At 46.7% G+C, this 21,112-nt stretch overlaps 1 protein-coding gene across 4 annotated transcripts in view; it reads right to left on the bottom strand.

Annotated features, from left to right (window-relative positions):
* Nucleotides 1-1,524: 1,524 nt before the first annotated feature.
* Nucleotides 1,525-21,112, bottom strand: part of kcnip3a (Kv channel interacting protein 3a, calsenilin) — a 23,335-nt gene continuing 3,747 nt past the window's right edge. The window contains exons 2-9 of one of the 4 annotated variants that reach the window (XM_077600373.1): nt 20,215-20,344; nt 15,071-15,251; nt 4,217-4,341; nt 3,545-3,614; nt 3,294-3,472; nt 3,116-3,220; nt 2,979-3,041; nt 1,525-2,237 (exon numbers count right to left, since the gene is read on the bottom strand). In XM_077600373.1, the coding sequence (XP_077456499.1) occupies nt 2,190-2,237; nt 2,979-3,041; nt 3,116-3,220; nt 3,294-3,472; nt 3,545-3,614; nt 4,217-4,341; nt 15,071-15,251; nt 20,215-20,220 (777 nt within the window). In that variant the 5' untranslated portion in view covers nt 20,221-20,344 and the 3' untranslated portion in view covers nt 1,525-2,189. Of the gene's footprint in view, nt 2,238-2,978; nt 3,042-3,115; nt 3,221-3,293; nt 3,615-4,216; nt 4,342-7,111; nt 7,236-10,975; nt 11,168-15,070; nt 15,252-20,214; nt 20,345-21,112 lie in introns of those variants that run through there. The other 3 variants (XM_077600372.1, XM_077600376.1, XM_077600374.1) reach the window with 3 other exon arrangements.

Raw genomic sequence — 21,112 nt, 5'->3', positions numbered from 1 at the left:
TTTTTATGTGAACACGCGAATAATTAAGGTTCTATTACATTATAGTATTGTTTTCTCATTTGAAAGGGAAGGCATAAGATTGGCATCCCGAATACGGGATGAATAAAGTTATCCAATCCAATCCAATGCGCTAAGTGCACTGCCCCCTAGCGTCGAGCGTTTGTACTTTTTTACTACGTTGCATAAAATAGTGTCGCCGCAGGCAATTTGCTGGATTTCTCCCACTCGTTGAGATCGGGAAATATCAATATATATTTAGGAATATTTTTTTATCAACACCATATGATCCACGCGCATCTCTTCCAGACAAACTGATTAGGTTTATGTTTATGAATTGTTTTAATTTGCAATAATTGAGCATTGTAATTCTCTCAAATCATCCCAATCGATTCAAAAGATGCTATCTAGTCTGTATTGATTTATTTTATTATCGTTTGCCAAAATACTCCATCAAGTCATACATCATTACAACACAGTTTGTTGTTCATTTACTGTTTTTTTTTCTTTTTTACTCGGCTGTCTGTCACAAAGGTGTTAGTTAGTATTGCGAAAATACTCTTATTTTCTGGAAGCAGATCAAAAGTTGTGTTTATTTCACAACTATCTCTCGACGCCCTTGTCTGGCAATCACTGCTTTACTGTATATTATGTAACGCCTTAACAGAGTCCTGCAGTCATGTCGCAAGGTCATGCTAAATGGTTAACAATCTGCCTAGTAGTACCTATTACGTATTTTCTATCCCTATAGTGCAGGGGTGGGGAACCTTTTTGACGAAGAGAGCCACAAACAATTCATATTTTCCAATGTTATTCCTTGTTAGCCATACTATGAATTTAAAAGTCAAAATACATGTGTAAACGAGTGCCTTTTCAATTTTTTTTTGTAATTTCACCACTTTTAAAGTGCAAAAAAATGAATATTTTTTAAAAGACTCTTATGATGTTGCTAATCAATGAGAGGATGCATTCCAGAAGAGTCTACTGCAAAAAAAAAAAGAAGATTAAAGCAGTTCTACATGTAATATCTCAGTTCTGTCACCAGCAATTTCCATATTTTAGAGCCAGATGCACCCATCCAAAGAGCCACATGTGGCTCCCGAGCCATAGGTTCCCTACCCCTGCTATAGTGCTTAAGTATTAAAAAGCAAGATCTTAAAACGTCAAAAGGCACTTACACCGAGTGTCATAAGACATGTTCATGATATACACCATTAAAAGCTTTTGACACGGTCTAATTGTTGAAATGAATCATTTACATGGCGGATTTGCTTTCTTGTTAGCAAACGCAACGCTAACATTTCAGCCACTTTAAAGTGGTTAGCTTGGCCCGTTCACCACTGTTTTGTTTGTTTGCTTCAGAACAGACACAACTACGAGAGATTCCAAACCAACGTGGCCGTCCGTGCACATTTAGATTTGCGAAACGACGGACGCGGGATGTCCTTCGCCCCGCGTCGGACCAACTCGTAACGGTCGGCGAACGCCTGGAAAACGTGGCGGAAAATGGACAGCGAGGAGGCCGGGTGACAGCGGTCCGCTGCATCTTTATTCAGCCACTTGACAAAGGTCGGACTGTACTGTACATTAAAGTGTGGCGCTCGGAGTCCGCATGCGAGTCCGAAGCCCAGAAAGGACACAAAGCCTTCATTCAGCGTCTAAAGTCCACGTGAAGCCACCGCATTGTTCCCCGGGGACGGCAAATAAGCTCGGCTGTCAACGTCGTCGCCGTCAAATACAAAAGGACACCACGCCATTCCCCGGCGAGCCTAATGAGGAGAAAGCGCTCCCTATTTCGTCCTATGGAGAAGTCAGCCAGTCGGAGGAAAGCCGTGGTTTCTTTTCCAAAAAGTAGCGCAGATTTTCTTACGCGCGAAGCTTTGGATGGAATTACGACGCCGGCGGTTTGCGCGTGACGAGCACGCTTCGAATGGCCTTTTCGTTTTGCTTTTGGGGAGGCGTGGAAGGAGAACTTTGAGAGACAAATCTCATCTTTTTCGGGCGATCACTTCATTGCACTTTGCTGCTTTATGTACAAAAAAGGGGGGTTCCACCTTGGTTTCCTGGCTGCCTTATGTAGATTACAATGACAATAAAGAAATAGAAAAAGGTCGCTTTTTGTCTCACTCAAGGTGTCGTCGTGGTCCGTAGAGAGAAAAAAATCGGATCAAATACTTGTCTGTCTGGATGCGTTAGATGACATTCTCAAACAGCTGCATGGAGTTCATGATGTTTTCATCCTAGACATGAAACAGATACAAAAAAGAGGGGAGGATGGATGGATGGATGGATGGATGACGACATTTCACACTTGGAAACAAGTTGTTTTAGGCATACATCGGTGTAACGCAGGGGTCGGAATTTTAGTGTAAAAATGTGAAAATGAGATGGCTTTTTTGGGGTCATTTTCCCACTTTTAAAGTACTAAATGAAGTAAAAATGTGAAAATGAGATGTGACTTTTTGGGGGGCCTTTTACCACTTTTAAAGTACTAAATGAAGTATTTTGACAGCACTGTTGGGCAGTTGCTAGCCAATGAAAATAGGCATGCAGAAAAGTCTAATAAAAATATAATTAAAAAAAAAAAAGATGATTAAAGTTAGAGGAAGTGTGAGCGCCATAGTGCCGACGTGACGCTCCTATTGGTGCAATCGGGACTCGGCTCTGTCACCAGCGGTTTAAAAACATCATGTCGTAGATGGAAAGAGCCACATATGGCTCCCAAGCCATATGTACCCATGGAAAGAGCCACATATGGCTCCCGAGCCATGGGTTCCCTACCCCTGCTTTAACCTAATAATGACTAGGGCATTAAGTATGACTAAATAGTCATTGGCAGTTTGTATTTAGGGAATTTGAGCAACCATTTAAATGGTCATTATCAATAACCTTCCGGGCGACCAATCGACCGTGTATCCCCCAACTGGGCTCGGCTGCGGCACCCCCCGCAAGCGGTTGTGAAAATGAAAGATTCTGCTTACCTTCTGACAGGTCTCGATGAACTCTTCTATGGTCACGACGCCATCTCTGTTCCTGTCCATTTTCTGTAGCACGGATTTTTGGACATCAGACCAAAGATTTCCAAACGTTTGCATGGACGTAGCGTCTTTTGACCCACCTGGAAGAACTTGTCCACGTGCTCGGACGGCGCCTCGTCTCGCACGCACGGGTAAGTGTACCTGCCCATCATGTCGTAGATGGATTTCATGATGGCCAGCATCTCCTGTCCCGACAAAGACGCCGTCAAAGACGATCGGCGAGCGCGAGCGCGGCCGCGGCCGCGGCGCGGCTACTACCTCTTTGGTGATGTAGCCGTCTTTGTTGATGTCGTAGAGGTTGAAGGCCCAGTTGAGCTTCTCCGTGACCGAGCCCCTGAGGAGCACGGACAGGCCGATGACAAAGTCCTCGAAGCGGATGGAGCCGTTCCTGTCCACGTCGAAGGCGTTGAACAGGAAGTGAGCGTACGTGCTGGCGTCTGACCAGGGGGGGGAAGAAAAAAAAAAAAAGATGCTCGGGCATTGGTTGGGAATGGAGAGCGAGCGCTCACCTCCTTGGGGAAAGAACTGAGAGTAGATGGACTTGAAGGTCTCCTCGTCGACGAGACCGCTGGGACACTCCTGTCCGAGAAACGAGAGAACATCACTTTTGAAGCTCAAACTAACATTTTTTGCCACTAAAAGCAAGAGAATATACAACCAAGATAGAAAAATGCATTCATTTTCTGAAGCGCTAATCCTCACAAGGCTTGCGGGGGGTGCTGGAGCCTACCCAGCTAACTACCTGGCACCGGGCTGGGGAGGGACACCCTGAATTAGTGGCCAGCCAATCGCAAGGCACGAGGAGACAGACAACCAATGACTCACAGCTAAGGGCAATTAAGCATACGATTAGCCTAGCATGCATGTTTTAGGGACGTGGGAGGAAACCCAGGTGGGTTCCGGCCTTGCAGTACCCAGAGTAAAACCCATGCAAGCCCGGGAAGAGGATGCAAACTCCACACACGGTAAGGACCCACCTGGGATTCGACCCAGGACCCCAGAACGGTGCGACCCATTTTTACGCCGGGCTGGTGATGGAAAAATGATTGATTTTTTTCTTCTTCGCCTCTCTTCGTTGTGTATTTTTGGGCCGTCGCCACTTCTACATTCAGACAAATCTGCTCATCCTTCCGAGTAGAAACTAATGAGTTGCTTTGTAGTTCGGCAAAAGACAAACGTACGTTCTTGAAGCCTCTGTAGAGCGACTGGAGCTCCTTTCTTGTGAATTTGGTCTGAGCTTGCAGCTTTTCCAGACCTTCCGGCTGATGACGCACCGTGGACAGCTCCAGGTCGCTGTCGCTGCTGTCTGCGGGACAGAGAAAGACGGGGGAGATAGAGAGTGATGCGGGAGGGAGGGGACGGGGAGGGGGGGTGCTGAGGTGAGGAAGACGGGGGGTGCATGGAAACGGGTGGACCGTGGGGAAAAGAGAACCTTTTCCTTACTCACCATCTTGGGAAAAGACACCCAAAAATGAAAGCACACAGGAGGACAGTGGCAAAGAGACACGAGTGGGGAGGAAGGAAGAAAGGAAACAGAATAGACAGGAAATCACAGGTTTGGTGGGCGATAGCGCACCGGAGAAACGTTCGGTCCGAGACGTTCGGTCCGCGCCCAAAACCGGTCGCGAGTCCCACGTGAATTTGCATCGTTTGACGTTGACAATTTATGGCATTGGCTGGCCAAGTTTATGGTTTATTTAGATCAAATACCATCTGTTTTCAACCTTATTTTACTGCTGAATGTTGTTCATTTGCCTTGTTGAAATTGATTATAAAATAGTACCCAATAATACAGTACAGACGCTCCCCTACTTACGAACAACGGTACATACGAACATGTCTGCGCATAGGTTTATTTTTTCTTTCCCCAAGATGGTGCCGTCACGCGGAAGCTAGTGACAGTAGCTCTGTATATATATTCTTATGTTTTTCGTGTTTTACAGCCCTTCTATCTTTTTAAAATTACATTTTAATATTTCTTAATACATTCCTCTTTACTTTACTTTGTACTTTATACATTTTACTTTAATGTTTTTACAACTTTCTTTGTTCTGTGAGCCTGGCTTCTTTCGGCAACTTCTTGTAGTGCTTCTTTCCGCCACTAATACCGACGCCTGGCGCTGTGAGAGCTCAGCTCACCCAGCATCCACCTTCCTCTGCCCAGTTCGTTGCAGTGCGGAAGTGCGTGAACGTATCTCCAGTGCGCAAAGAACATTTTTATCATTAAATATCTCATGCATCCATTATTCAATATGGTTGGTGAAAAGCGAAAGGCTTCTAGAGAGGGTGGTAGTGCAAGGAAGAGGCAAGCCATTTCATTTGAAACCAAAGTGGCAATAATAACGAAGCTTGATGCGCGTGAGAAAGTGGTGAGCGTTGCACGGGCACACAACTTGAATCGTTCGACGATCGTTCAATGTTTTTTTCATTACAAACCAATGCAGGTTACTTATACAAGCCTTAAACATACAAATGCACTTATATAAACCTTCAATATACTTATATAGGCCTTAAACATAAATTATAATACAAAATATAGCACTGAATCAACTTGCAAACAAATTCAACTTATGAACAATCGCTCGGAACCTAACTCATTCATAAGTAGGGGAGCGTCTGTATCCAAAAGACTACTTTTCCCGGAACTGGTCAGATTGTCAACATCAGGCGACTGACAGGCACAAAAATGGCTGTCATCATTCCCAACAAGAGCAGTGACTAATGCAATATTACAAAAAAAATCAGATGACAAAGCCGTCGAAAAGAGGGAAATGAAACATTACAGTAAGCATTCATCAGAAACGTGGGCGGGGCGACTGGCGCACCCTCGTCGAGGATTAAGATCTGCGCCGGTTCTTGCCCAAATGACAGCGAGGAGTTCAACTTTCTCGGACCCTTCCGGCGTCCCGACGGATCTCCTCGCTTTTCCGCCCCGGCTTCAACTCGCTTAAGCGCTTCACGTTAGCGCACGCCCGGCCGGCCCAAAGCGAACGACGCCCTCCGTTCGTCACCGGCGCCGCGCGAGGGAGTCAAATCCTATTTCTCAACACTTCAGTTCATCCAGAAAATGAGGACATACAGTGGTACCTCAAGATACGAGCTTAATCCGTTCCGGAACTGAGCTCGTATGACGAGATTCTCGTAACTCGAGCGGAAGTTTCCCATTGAAATGAATGGAAAACAAATTAATTTGTTCCAACCCTCTGAAAAAAACAGCAAAAACAGGATATTGGATTGGAAAAAATGTTTTATTTCTTCTAATTCGCCATCTATTAACAAAGTAACACATAACTAGTGGTTTAATAGTAATAAAATGTGTTTCATCTAACTAAAATTGGGCAGATTTCGCCGACGGGAGACAGACGTTTGGGGGCGTGTGGGGGGGGGGGGGGGGGGGGGGTCTTTTTTTTCCCCACGACAACGCACTCGTAAACGGAACAAACAAATTTAAATGAACTTGGATGAATATATACAGACACTCAAACATACGTTTAATGTAACTTTACACAAAACTGAATTCTAATTTTGTTGTAATCTTTTGTTACTTTGGTTTTCCGGGTTAGTTGTTTGCCACGTCTCCACCCTCACTCACGTTCGCTATCCATGGACTGTTTGCTGTTGTACTATTCCCTTCAAAATATTCCCAAAATGATGCACACAAATGTCCTCACAATAAGATAACGCACGACCACTTGCCAACGAGAAATAGTCTTTAAAGAACGATCGCGGGAAATTCTTTCTTTGTGCGTTTCCTGGTCTTAGGAGAAACTCGTCTGAATTCATCGTTCCGTGAAAGATATGCAACAAAGACCTGGCTTGGTCGCATCACGAAATTTTGATGGCATGACGGGCGAATTATTCGATCGAAATTTCCGTCGTAAGACGAGAATTTTGTATGACGAGCGGTCGTATGACGAGGTACCACTGTAATTGCCAAAGAAAAAAAATTGAAAAAGTGACTCGCCGAGGCTTTCCGACGCACGGTAACGACAAGGGTCTTTACGTGGGCGACCAATCCCACGGGAGCGATCATCGAAATCATCTTTTGGAAGTCAATGGGACGCCGGTTTGCTCACCCGTCTCGGTGATGTCGATGAGGCCCAGCAGGTGCATAAGTTTGAGGAACATGATGACCAGACACACGATGCCCACCGTCTGCAGGCCCTCCGTCTCCCAGCGGACGCTCATCCCGAGCCCGTCTTCCCCGTTTGGCGTTCACGGTAGCGTCCCCCAATTCCGGGCCGGTGGCCGTGGCTCTCTCCCGCGCTTTTTCCCGTCGGCGTCCCGTCGTCGCTCTCTGCCAGGCTTTTCCCCGCCGGCGTCTCTTTTTAGCTCAGCGTGTTAATTGTCTGGCCTTCTTTTTTCTTCTTCTTCTTCTTCTGTGCCCTCCCTTCTACCACACTTTGCCTTTTTTTCTTTTTTTTCCCTCACTCCGACCAGAACCAGCGGAGGGATACGGTCGTGAGAATACTTTTGCAAAGGGCAAGGGGTTACGAAAAAAAAAAAAAATTCAACTTTATAAGTACAGTGGTACCTCGTCATACGACCGCTCGTCATACAAAATGCTCGTCTTACGGGGGAAATTTCCATCGAATAATGGGTCAAAATTTCGTGATGCGACCAAGCCAGGTGGCCATGGCATTTTTTTTTTTTTCATATCTTTCGTGTATAACAATATTTACGAGCACCGGATGAGTTATTCAGACCAGGAAACGCACAACGCACGGGCAAAAAGAGGGCTTTCTGGGTAATGAAGTATACTCGTGCACACAACACCGACCGATAGGCAATGGCAACCTTTCTCAGAATAAAACTTCATTACCCACAATCAATACGTGGGTGGGTAAGCTCAACTATTGTATTTCCTGTTATTCTTTCTAAGGAAAGAAGCTCCCGTGATCGTTCTTTAAAGACTTTTTCTCGTTGGCAAGTGGTCGTGCGTTATCCTATTGTGATGACATTTGTATGCGACATTATCGAAATATTTTGAAGGCAATAGTACAACAGCAAACAGTCCATCGATAGCGAACGTGAGGGTGGAGGCGGGGCAAACCGCCAACCCGGCCAGAACGAAGGTAACAAAAGATTACAACAAAATTAGAATTCAGTTTTGTGTAAAGTTACATTAAACGTATGTTTGAGTGTCTGTATATATTCATCCAAGTTCATTTAAATTTGTTTGTTCCGTTTACGAGTGCGTTGTCGTGGAAAAAAAAGGTCGGCGGGCCTCTAAGAAGCCCAGTTTGTGGGCAAAAAGAGGGCGTGGTTGGAGCAGGCTCGGGCGGAACGCCAATGTGAGATGACGTGCAAAGTTTGATAGCAATCACGTAAGAGAAAATGACCCGTGACGAGGAGAAACGACCAAGATGGCCGATTGTTCGGGTCACAGGGCTGTGCCACATCTCACACTCTTCTGCCATAATAACGTTCATTTCCATCCGTCCCATACCACACCGCCATTTTCTTTCCACGGGAATTGAAGTGAGGCTCGAGACGGAGAAGTAAATCATCTGCCGTCCGTCTCTAAGTCCGGAGTCCAAAAAGGTGCCCTTGAATCGGAATCTAATTGTCGCAGAGCCCAATTTCAATTTTCAACGGTCTCAACGTCTACCGGGGGATTTTTCCGAGGATGTGGCGCACCTACTCAGCGCGTATAATGGGAAAAAAAGGGGGACGTGGACTCCCTGGGGTGCTGTCACACTTGTGCAAAGTTATGACAGTCCATTTGAAAAGTTGGTTCTCTGCTGCCCTCTAGCGGACATATGTCACATAGACGTTGAAGGAAAGACGAGCTTCAAGCCAACGGTGAAGCCGTTCGACACAAAATATCCGAGTTGATCACTTTTAGGGGGGCCTTGTGGATTTTTTTATATTCCCTAGGGAAGAAAGAAAATAGAACGGTGGCCAAGATGGAGTTTTAACAATTAACACACAACAGCTGGATGAGTTAAGACTATATTAGTGCTCTGAAAAGATCAACAGATGTTGGCTCAAAATTAAAAAAAAAAATAATAATTATCCTCTGAGTCATCAGATCTAAAAAAAACAAAGGAATAATGGAATGGGATATTTGAATCCAGATATCAATTGTCCACAAATGGAGGCGGAAACAGAAGTGGGGAAATGAGAAGAAGACGGAAACGGCCGTCACGTTCGAGTCTCTCTCGGGAAGCTTCTCGTATTAAACTTTCAGATCATTGACACACCACACCCCCAAAAAGGCTCACCTATTTTGGATATTTATGACAAAGCACAGACTGGATTGTCCTTTGGGGCCCCGTAAAAGTCGTCTTGTTGTTCCATATTTAGTCGGCCTTCCAGAATTAAAAGAAAAAAAAAAAAAACGGCTCAATACGCCATGTATAATTGATGCGAGGTAACGCGAAACCCGGACGGGTGTGTCACTCCTGGGGGGTATCAGGGAACAAGCAAAATCATATTCAAAGCAATGATTAATAATACCAAAAAAAAGAATATCACTGCTGGGAATGAGAACGAGAAATGAATTGGTTGATTTAGATGTCTTTTGTTGTCAATGGCATTTAATGCAATACAACAGTAAAAATCAGCCCTGATCATTTTTCACTTGATTCTGATCTTCTAAAAAATAAAAAATAAATAATAAATGGTGTTCTGGCTAGCATCAGGTGATCGGCGACATTTCTACACTAACTAGTCTAGTGCAGGCGTAGGGAACCTATGGCTCGGGAGCCATATGTGGCTCTTCTGATGGGTGCATGTGGCTCTTCGCTAACCTGTGAGGTCAAATATGTATTTAAACCGCTGGTGACAGAGCCGAGTCCCGAATGCACCAATAGGAGCGTCACGTCGGCACTATGGCGCTCACACTTCCTCTAACATAGATCATCTTTTTGTTTCATTAGACTTTTCTGCATGCATATTTTTCATTGATTAACAACTGGGTAACAATGTTGTCAAAATAATTCATTTATAGTACTTTAAAAGTGGTAAAATTACCCCCCAAAAAATCACATCTCATTTTCACATTTTTACTCTTAAATTTTGAGTATGGCTCTGAAGGAATAAAATTTGAAAATAGGAATTGTTTATGGCTCTCTGTGTCCAAAAGGTTCCCGACCCCTGCTCTAGTGCGTCACATGGTGTTTTATTTGTGCTATCTTTCCCCGTGTTTCTGGCCCTGACGGGGCTTTCAAAGAACACATGGCGAGTGTAACTTGCATATTTGTCAGAAAGAAGCAACTATCAGTAGCCAGTGGCGTTGTACAGTTTACATTGGCTTAAACAGCAGGTTGCGCGTCCTGGAAACGATCAATACAAAAGAAAAGCGTTGCAATAACAAAATGTCCCCCGCTATTCTTTTTACAAGGCTTTCCCAGACCTTGCGCCAGCACCCATTTTTTGGGGGGGCCACGGAGAATGCTCCATCTAGACCAGGGCCGGTTTTGACCACGGGCAATGTGAGCGGCTGGCTAAGGCGCCATCTACGTGGGGGCGCACGATGGCCCACCTCTCTTTCAATGACTTCGCTCTTTGTCTAGACCAGAGGTCGGGAACCTTTTTGACGAAGAGAGCCACAAACAATTCCTATTTTCCAATGTTATTCCTTGTGAGCCATACTACCAATTTAAAAGTCAAAATACAAACATGTAAACGAGTGCCTTTTCAATTTTTTTTTGTAATTTCACCACTTTTAAAGTGGAAAAAGCTGAATATTTTTTAAAAAGATTCTTATTCTGTTGCTAATCAATGAGAGGATGCATTCCAGAAGAGTCTACTGCAAAAAAAACGAAGATTAAAGCAGTTCTAGATGTAATATCTCAGTTCTGTCACCAGCGATTTCCATATTTTAGCTCACAGGTTAGCGAAGAGCCAGATGCACCCCTCAAAAGGGAGCCATAGGTTCCCTACCCCTGGTCTAGACCGTCGCTCAATCGCTCAAAAGGGACCTGGACCCTTACCTTCAAAAGAGGACATGGGCTCCAGTATGCCAAACTGCTTAAGAACCGCCATGAAGAGTATGAGGACCACGCCGATGGCAAAGAGCTCCATGCCTTGGATCCCCATAACGGGGTCCTATGGGTCAATCGCTTTGGGATGTTTTAGAAGGAAAACATGGGCCCACGGCATCATGACAAAAAAAAGTCCACGCCGAGGCGGGAGGGCGCCTCCGTCCGACACCACGGTAACCGAATCCTTCACCCCAATCGTAGGCGAGACACGGCAAAAGAGACAGGAAGGCGGCGGCTCTTCACCAAAACATCCTCCGTCGGACGGAAAGATGCGCTTTTTGGCGAGCGAGCGGTCCTCGGAGCTTCAGTCCTGGTGGGACAACCAGTGTGGGCTTTCACCGTTCTGGCTCCTGCCTGGAAATCCCAGTCCCAAGTTGAAGTTGAGGCTGTGGTCACTTGTTCCAGCTCCTAATATGTCCGGGACGGCGCCACTTACGAAGATTCGGCCAAAGGGAGAGGAGAGAAGGGAAGGGAAGGGATATCCCGCCAAAGTCTCCGCCCCCACTGCAACCCCCCCACCGCTCCCCCCTCCAGCTTTCCATCCAAAGCATCCTGTACGCGATATACCCCCAGGCTAGCATTATCCCTCCCTCCTCGTTTCTCTGTTTTAACTGATATGCATTTGAGTGGGCAACAAAGCGCCTCGTCAGGGGTCTTTGCGACTTTGCCCGTCCGATTTGGCCAGCGCTAAGTAAGTACCCCCCTCCCTTACAAATACAGATGCTCCCCTACTTACGAACATTCGAATTACGAACATTCGAGTTACGAACAACGGTACATACGAACATGTCTGCAAATTGCGTTTATGTCGAAAAATGTTGGTAAGTTCCATTTTGTATTGCGCGCCTTTTTCCAAGTAGTGCTTCTTTCCGCCGCTAATACCGACGACGCCTAGCGCTGTGAGAGCTCAGCTCACCCAGCATCTACCTTCTTCCGCCCAGTTGTGGAAGTGCGTGAACGTATCATCCATTTTTACACCGAGTTCCAATGGATCATTCAACACAAACACAATGACGTTCTCTGGAGAGAATCCGCTCGCACGCACGCCACGCCAAGCGTCCACCGACCGCATTTTCGCGACTCGAGACGATTTCCTACCCGGGCGATGGTACCCGGCCGCGCCGTGGCCGTGACAGCTGGGTTGCGAAAGGCGGCGCCGGGCTTCCACGGAGAGAGCGGCCATCACGGCTCCCATCCCGACGCCGAGCCCAGAGCGATGTCAAACGTGGCGCAGAGACGTTAATCTATGGCCGAGGTCGCTCGGGACGGAGTGACTGGAAGGCTGGGGGCGTTGCCCCCCCCCCCACCCCCCCGACCCTTTGGCGGAGCCCACTTTCAAATCTCTTTGAAGCTAGGACGGCGCCGGCGAGGATCAAAAGGCGCTGGCGACCTTTCCCATGGGCAAACGTTGCTCTCCTGTGAACTCCTCCGCCGCGCTGACTTCAAATACAAAGTCAAAACATGATTTCTGCTTTTTTTTTGCACTTATGGGTTGACGAAAAGGGGCACTTTTTGCTACGGCCAATGAGGGCGGCTACCCAAGGCGCAATCTATTCGGGGGCGCACGAGAGCCCATCTGTATTTGAGACTTAGGTCTCATTTTCACGTCAAGTGGGTGGCGTAAAGGGGACTCCCCCTAGCGTCAATAAAGTGTCACTACATTCAATGTAAAATGAGGATATTTGAGACTTATGTCTCATTTTAACGTCAAGTGGGTGACGTAAAGGGGCATCCTCCTAGCGTCAATAAAGTGTCATTACATTCAATGTCAAATGAGCATATTTGAGACTTATGTCTCATTTTCACGTCGAGTGGAGAAAACGTTTCCAAAGGGGTTTCCCCTAGCGTTAATAAAGTGTCACTACATTCAATGTCAAATGAGCCAATAGGTAAAAATGTCTTCCGACTGTGACCAATTTCTTGGGTTTTCGTTGATGGTTTGGCACCACAGAAGGCCAGAAAAGTCCAAGTCCTAAAGATGCCCTTTTCTTTGAAACCACCAGCCGTGGCGACGACATAGGAAACAAATATTGCCTCTCAAAAAGAACTTGTCATGCCACACTTTATCCTGTAAATACTACTGAATTTTTGAGCGCAGAAATTTCAGCGAGATGATTGGCATGCCGACGGACATCTACCTTGACCGGGCGTTCCCGCGAGGAAGGCCAGAAATTGGCGCAGCAGTTTGCCAACGTCCTTTCTGCAGGCTCCCCCGCAGGAGTTCATCCTCTCCAGATTTGGACGCCGAGGGTCCGACAAAGGAACAATTTAGCCTCCACGCGACGGCTCGGTTACATTCCGCTTCTGGAAAGCACCGTCTTTGCCTCGGTTATCTTCCCTCCCCGACGGTCTCCCGGACCCGCGGCTCACGTGACGTGGCGGATTTCCGGCCGCTGTCACTTAAGCGCCGGCCGGGCCCGACCACATCCTCCAACAGCCGGCGCATCCCGGACTTGGGGGGAGGCTAGCCGCGGCAAAGCAGATGGTGATTCCGCAAAAGCTCGGCGGCCATCGCCTCGCCTCGCCTCGCCTCTAATCCGACTCCTATTACAGTCCGGCGGCTAAACGGTGCCATCGTAGGAGCCAACGCTGAACCCGTAGACGCTGCGTTCTTTCGCAAAGGGCACAAATATCGTGACACGGCCAAAAAAGGCGTGGCTATTCATCATTGGAAAACAGCACAACAAGCAACTTGACACAATCAACAAGATGTGTAATGGTTGTCCAAAAACAACAATTATCTAAGGGCCGATACGTAGTAGCAATAGCAGACAACACCTGAAAACCAGTTCTTGAAAATAGCATTTCATGTCGCTAAAGATGATCATCCAGTTTTCCAGTCAAAATGTCTGGCAACAACTATTTGGCCGACATCTGGGGAAAACAAACAAACATGGCTATTGTGCATGAGTTGATTGTCCGTTCTGCTTATTCTCACATGGGTCAATGGGGGTGCTGGAGCCTATCCAATGCAAAATCAGTGATTTCGTGTCATGACGGAAGCGCATTCTATAGCTTTAATGACATTGGAAAAGTCTCCTTGCCGTTCCGTCGGCCAGAGAACGACCCGTGCGGCCAAACTCTGCCGTAGCAACGAGCAATTTGTCAAATTGCATCTCCCCGCTACACTTTCAGCACCAAGCGTCCGCCACCCTCACCCTCCCGTCAGCCTCCCTCCATCAATACACATCTCCATCCGAATGCTTCTATTTTTAGCCACCGGCCGTGACGGAGGCGAGGGAGGGCAAATCCGAAAACAAGGGCCAATCCGCCGTCCGCGTTTTCTCGCGCTCGCCGCACCTTCCATCGCCGCGCTGCCCTTTCTCACCCTTTCTCCCTAACGATCCGCTCGCAAGACATTCAAATGAAAAGAAGGAAGGGAGGGAAACATTCCCGGGCTATTTTCCACTCGGGCGGGTGCAGTATGGCTACGCCACTTCCATAGGCAACCAATGAAGAGGAAACATCTCATCCCTTTAAAGACGACGCCTCCACACGGCGGGCGATACCCGGGTGCCGTGATCCGGTACATTTACTCCGCTAGGTTAACTGGAGTGACTTTTGGAGAAAAATGCACACGCTGATACATTTCTAAGAGGCCAAAAATGTACAGACGCTCCCCTACTTACGAACGAATTAGGTTCCGAGCGATTGTTCATAAGTTGAATTTGTTTGTAAGTTGATTCAGTGCTATATTTTGTATTATAATTTATGTTTAAGGCCTATTTAAGTATATTGAAGGTTTATATAAGTGCATTTGTATGTTTAAGACTTGTATAAGTAACACGCATTGGTTTGTACTGAAAAAAAAAAAAATCTAATAAAATGGAGAATACATACAGTACTGTATACATACATTACAGTAAAGAGTTGGATTGAGGAAAAAACAATGTCTCACTGTTGTAATTATTTCCCCCTGTGTTTCAAGATTAAATGCAGGGTGTAACATTTGCATGTCGGGATGAGGCCAGCGCGCGAGAATTAGCCAAACAAAGATAATATGTCTGGTTTGGATCCGCAAACGCCGGCCGGGACGCTTCCTACCTTTGTCCTCAGGTTGCGTGCTGGCGATGATCCACTTGACCAGGCAGCACTTCATCAGAGTCTTGCGAGAGAAGCGCGGCTTCTGCCATTTGCCCGAGGCCTTCCCGCGGCCCGTCGCCGGCGCCGGCTCCACGCCGTTGGGATCCCCCAGTAGGGCGCCGTCCGCCGCTTTAGCGTCCACCTGCAGGGAATGCCAGAAGAGACGCTCAATGTGGAATCCAGCGGTGTGCCGTCAGGGCCTTCAAGGCCTTCTCTGCTGGCCTAAGAAATACAGACGCTCCCCTACTTACGAACATTCGACTTACGAACAACGGTACATACGAACATGTCTGCAAATTGCGTTTATGTCGAAAAAAGTTCGTAAGTTCGAGTTTGTATTTTTTTCCGAGTAGTGCTTCTTTCCGCCGCTAATACCGACGCCTGGCGCTGTGAGAGCTCAGCTCACCCAGCATCTACCTTCTTCGTTGCAATGCGGAAGTGCGTGAACGTATCTCCAGTGCGCAAAGAACCTTTTTCATTTGTATCATGAAATATCTCGTGCATCCATTATTCAATATGGTTGGTGAAAAGCGAAAGGCTTCTAGTGAGGGAGGTGCAAGAAAGAGGCAAGCCATTTCATTTGAAACCAGTGGCAATAATAACGAAGCTTGATGCGCGTGAGATAGTGGTGAGCGTTGCACGCGAATATAACTTGAATCGTTCGACCGTCAGTACCATTTATAAACAGAAAGATGGAGCAGCAGGACCCAAATATTGAACGTTGCACAAAGTTTGCAAATCAATTGAATGATGCCATACAGTGCTACCGCATCATTTATGATGAAAAAAAAAGAAAACTGTGCAATCGTTATTAGATAGCTTCTTTCGGCCAGTTTCTAGTAAATCTCTCTCTCTCTTATGTATGTATACAGTACTGTATGTATTCTCTCCATTTTATTAAATTTTTTTTTTCAGTATAAACCAATGCTGGTTACTTATACAAGCCTTAAACATACAAATGCACTTACATAAACCTTCAATATACTTCTATAGGCCTTAAACATAAATTATAATACAAAATATAGCACTGAATCAACTTACAAACAAATTCAACTTATGAACAATCGCTCGGAACCTCACTCGTTCGTAAGTAGGGGAGCGTCTGTAACCGTGAAACATGTGACCATATTGTGGAAGACTTCCTGTGTGTGGTTCCAGTTTTTGTCCAACTTTACAACGTCTTTTAGCTACCGCAACCAAGATGGCGCCGTTCAAGTGGCAGCCGGCGGTGGTGGCTCCGTCCACTCTTGCTCGTTTTGTGTTTTTGCTGCTTTTCTGTCTTAATGATCTGATTTGGTGATTCTTAATGATCCTATTTACTTTGATTTGCTTTGTACTTTATGCTTTGTTGTTCTGTCCAATCCCCCTCTGCTACTGTCACAATGAAATTTCCCAAATACGGGATGAATAAAGTTATCCAATCCAATAATAGAAGCCATTTCATTGTTATCACAATAACGTTCGCTCTCGATTTAAAAAAAAAAAATCCCTTTCACCCAAGTGTGACTTTAATTTTTTTCCCCCCTTTTAATCGTACGATTATGGGCTGGCGCGACTTCTACTCAAGTGAGATTTGCACACCCTCAAAAGGTCAAATATCCCTTCCTGTTTTCAAATGTAAATAAAAGCCAGCACTTTCCATTTTAGAGCGTTTTTTACGCGCGGCGCCGCACAAACGCCACACGCTTGATTTCACGCATCGAACACGCGTACATACAAGGATTTGCCGCTGTTTACTTGGCCAGGCGGAACGTCGGCGTTTCATGGGCCGTAAAATCCCGGGAAGCTCCGACGCCCCGCCGACATAAAATAAACAGAGTAAAAGGCGTGTGTGAATATTTACAGAATGCGCTGAGCGCGGAACAAACGCAGAAGAAAGCGCCGTCGGAGCCAGAACAGGAGGGAATTGATCCCGCGGGCGCGCCGCCACGGAAATAAATGTCTTTGACGGCGCCGTGGAAAAACAGAACCAAAAAAATAAAGTGGCGAGAAGGTCTGCCAGCTTTCCTGGAAGAGCTCCAGCCAATTAGCATAATGAATCCCGGCGAGGACGAGCCGAGGTGAAGATACGGCGGGCGAGGAAGGGCGCCGATGCTCGCCGGGCGCCGGGCGGGATGTGTCATCGGCCGCCGTTACCTTTTAATTAAGGCGTCTGACAGAATAGTAAAGCCTTGCGGTTTATTCAGAAAATCAAAAAACGGGAAGAGACAAAGAAAGAAAGAACAGGGAAGGAAAATTGTGATGACTGAATATGTGTACGTATTTGCTACCTCGATACAAGTACATAAATCTCTCTCTCTCTCTATACAGTACTGTACATATTCTCTCCATTTTATTAAATGTTTTTTTAGTACAAACCAACGCGTGTTACTTATACAAGCCTTAAACATACAAATGCACGTATATAAACCTTCAATATACTTATATAGGCCTTAAACATACATTATAATACAAAATATAGCACTGAATCAACTTACAAACAAATTCAACTTATGAACAATCGCTCGGAACCTCACTCGTTCGTAAGTAGGGGAGCGTCTGTAAATGCACCAGATACAACCAGTCCAAGAATAATTGAGAAAAGTACAATTCTGCGATAAGCAATGACTCCACCCTCCTTATTTTAAATTCCCACGCAAGGTAAACATGGAAATCTTGGATGGGATGAATATTCATGCATGAAGAAAGCTTGTAAAGGCCCTCAAGGGGAAATTCTATTTTTATGCCTACTTCTAGTTTTTTTTTCTTTCCCCCCCATACAGAGCAGCGAGTCATTTCCATATTCCTCTTACGCCACGCGGGAGGCCTCACGTGAGTGGAAATTGGCTTGGACAGCGTGAAGAAAGGGCGGCAGATACCGGGAGAAGAAAGATCCAGACCCAATGGAACCTCGACCAACAATGAGGGACAAAAAGGGCCCTTCCCTCGGCTTTAGGCTGACATTTTCAAAAGTGTCAAGAAGATGAGAAGTCAGTCAGCCTCAACGTCAATGTTCCCTCGAAGCTGCGCGCTACTCTCGTCTTCTCTGCGCAGCAGCAATCATATGGCGCGCAGTAAAAAAAATATTTTTTTTTTTTGGACAGACGGACAGGTCGCCGAATGAACGTTCGTTCAAACAGCGTTTAATGATTAAATACATATACTAGTATTTGTTAGTTTAATGATTAAATACAAATACTAGTATTTGTTAGTTTAATGATTAAATACAAATACTAGTATTTAATCATTAGACGCTGTTTTCAGCTGGATTTGACCGAATTTGAGAGCATTTTGAGCCGTTTGGCGAATGGACGTATATAGACGTTTTTTTGCCTCCATCGCGACATTTTACCTTGTCGTATATGGCCCGCGCCAGTGCGCTCATGGAGGTTGTCTTTCTGCCCAGACCAACGAAAAATTAGAGGGAACATTGCTCAACGTTAACAGATTTTACCTTTCTTCTCCTCCATTGTCCTTTTTGCCCAACGGTCAACATGGAATCTTTTTCCTCGCCTCTTTTTTTTCCACTAATTAACCCTCAAAGGACGACGGCCGGCAGGACGCTTTTATTCCGATGAAATGGAGCGTACTTAGTCATTTCGGCCGTGTCCGCTAAAGAAGACATATGGACGGCTCCCGGGAGTCCGGCGGGGGCGCGTCTTCTTGTCTATTTGTGAGCCAAGGGCCAGCTTGCGCTCTCGGTCGGCGCCAAACGGAAAGGGAGGGGGCGGGGATGCTCGCTCGCTCGGGAGGGAGGGACGGCAAAACCGGACGCATCCACGCGTAAGGTAGAAAGAACTCCCGCCGACGGAAGGACGGAGGAATGCCCGGCGGACGTAAAGGCCATCGGAAAAAGGGGCGGGACAAGACGCAGCGCAGATGGCTTTACGCGGCGGGCGGGCCCGTTAAAAAATTCAACGAGTCTAACCTTACGATTGACGCCATCGGACACGGCGAGGTGCAACGTGACGCCTGTCGTCGGTGTACCGAGAACACGCTAGCAAGGAGTCGTTCAAATTTCGACTGACAAGGTTGGCTTGGGTGTGTTTGTGGCGGCCATATTGCGGGAATGATCGAAAAAATAATTCAAAGCGGTACGTCTGCTCACAAAATGAGGATCCAGAAGGGGTTCAGTAAGTTGAGTTTTTCGGAAGTCGATTTTTTGGATTGGATTGGATAACTTTATTCATCCCGTATTCGGGAAATTTGGTTGTCACAGTAGCAAGAGGGTGAGAATACAGACACAGCAAAAGACATTTTAGACATAAATCAATAGGTAATAAGTAAGTTAATGAATAAATATATAAATAAATAAGCGTGTTGCTTAGCACATATATACATACATACACATAGATGCATGCATACGGTAGGTCTTAACACTCAGCCATTTTTTTGTTAAAAGAGCCTGACAGCTGATGGGAGGAAGGATCTGCGATTTTTGCGAGTAAAGTTGCATTTTCCACAAACAGTTCTACCCTAACCCCTTCCGAGGTGAGCCATACGACCTCCTGCGGGCTCGGGAAAAACTCACCAGACGGCAACATGTCGGCGCCCATTTCAAAATAACTACGTGTATTGACGTTTCGCTTGGGATTTTTGAGAACTTTGCCTTGGGAAACTTGAATTTCTTTTGTATCTGGTGACAAAATTCCCCCACGGAGACGTTTGGCAACCAGAATATTTCGTACACGGTACGGCGCCGCGTCTCATCTTGGCCGGGCTTTGACTCCAATGACCACGGATGGGCGTCCCGCATCGCGCTGGCTCTGGCGCTTCAGAGATTTTGCAGCGCAAGCTCACCAGGAAAGTGGAGAGGCGACGAAGAGGAGGAGGGGGAAAGAAGCGCGGCGGAGGAAGATGCAAAGTGACACTTGCCGGCCGAAGCCGCACCTGCGGGCTAAGAGTGCGGCGGCGGCGGCAACGGCTCGGAAGCTGAGCCGCTCGCCGTCGCGCAGTTACATAAGTTTGCCCGGCAACTTGCCCCGCCGCCTGGACGACGCTCAGAATGACAACGACGACTCGAAACGTGGCGGCAACAAGCGGTCGGGTTGAATTGACTTGGAAGTGGTCCACGGCGGGGATGGAAACGGACGGAACGCGGCGGGAAAGGTTGACCGTCATCTTACCTGCATGATGGCTGTCGACGGTGCTCCCGCTTACTGGGCTCGCTGGGCTTTCTGCGCGTATCTCCACCTCGGACGCGCCTGCCTCTCTGGTGGATGCCGAGGAATGCGACGCCAAGAGACCGCCGACCAGCTAGAGAGAGAGAGAGAAAATAAGGTTGGGAGGGGGGCCGCTTGTGTGCATTTTCATCCATCCCTAATGATGTGGAGTCAACAGGCGTGTGCAAATTAGTTGGACTTTTATTTAAGAAAAAAGGGACAATGTAAATATGTACGATTATAGCCCAAGGCTCATTTCTATCTTTAGTCCAATAGGCAATAGTAGGGAGTAAAAGGGGGAACAAAAAGAAAAAGAAAAGCACTTTTATCTTTCGATTCCTTTGATGATCGACAAAGGTGAGCTCCATTGGCTACTAGTTTTCGTATTTAGATTTCATTCTTTTTACACCTGCCATTAAATTGTGTTCTGGAAGAATTTACCTAAAACTTGACATCAACCTCTCATCGTTAGAAATTTGTGACAGAAAGAAAATCAATCCATTACCCCGTCGTAAAGACGGGATGCAGGGACTCTGTATTGATGCTAGGGGGAGGCCACGCCCCCTCCACTCTGTCTACATCCCTGGAAAAAAATGGGGCCATATAGATGGCACCCAGGGCCATCTCCCACGTCGCACGAAGCAAAAACCGGCCCTGGCTAGCTTGCGCTAAGCGACTTTGTAAGCCACGGGGAGAGAAATCCAATTAAAGCTCCGCTGGAGGTCGTACGACCAAGAAGCCAAGTGACCTCGGCTCAGACGCCGACGAGTCATCGACCTTCCTCGCACGTGCCGTCCGTGGAGCCACCGGGATGGCGAAATGGCCCCGGGGACGGAGGAGGAGGAAATGCCGTCTGTCGCGG

Source organism: Stigmatopora argus, chromosome 5, assembly GCF_051989625.1.
Source record: "Stigmatopora argus isolate UIUO_Sarg chromosome 5, RoL_Sarg_1.0, whole genome shotgun sequence".
NCBI lineage: Eukaryota > Metazoa > Chordata > Actinopteri > Syngnathiformes > Syngnathidae > Stigmatopora > Stigmatopora argus.
Note: the sequence above shows the minus strand (reverse complement) of the source record. Positions and strands in the feature narration are given on the sequence as shown.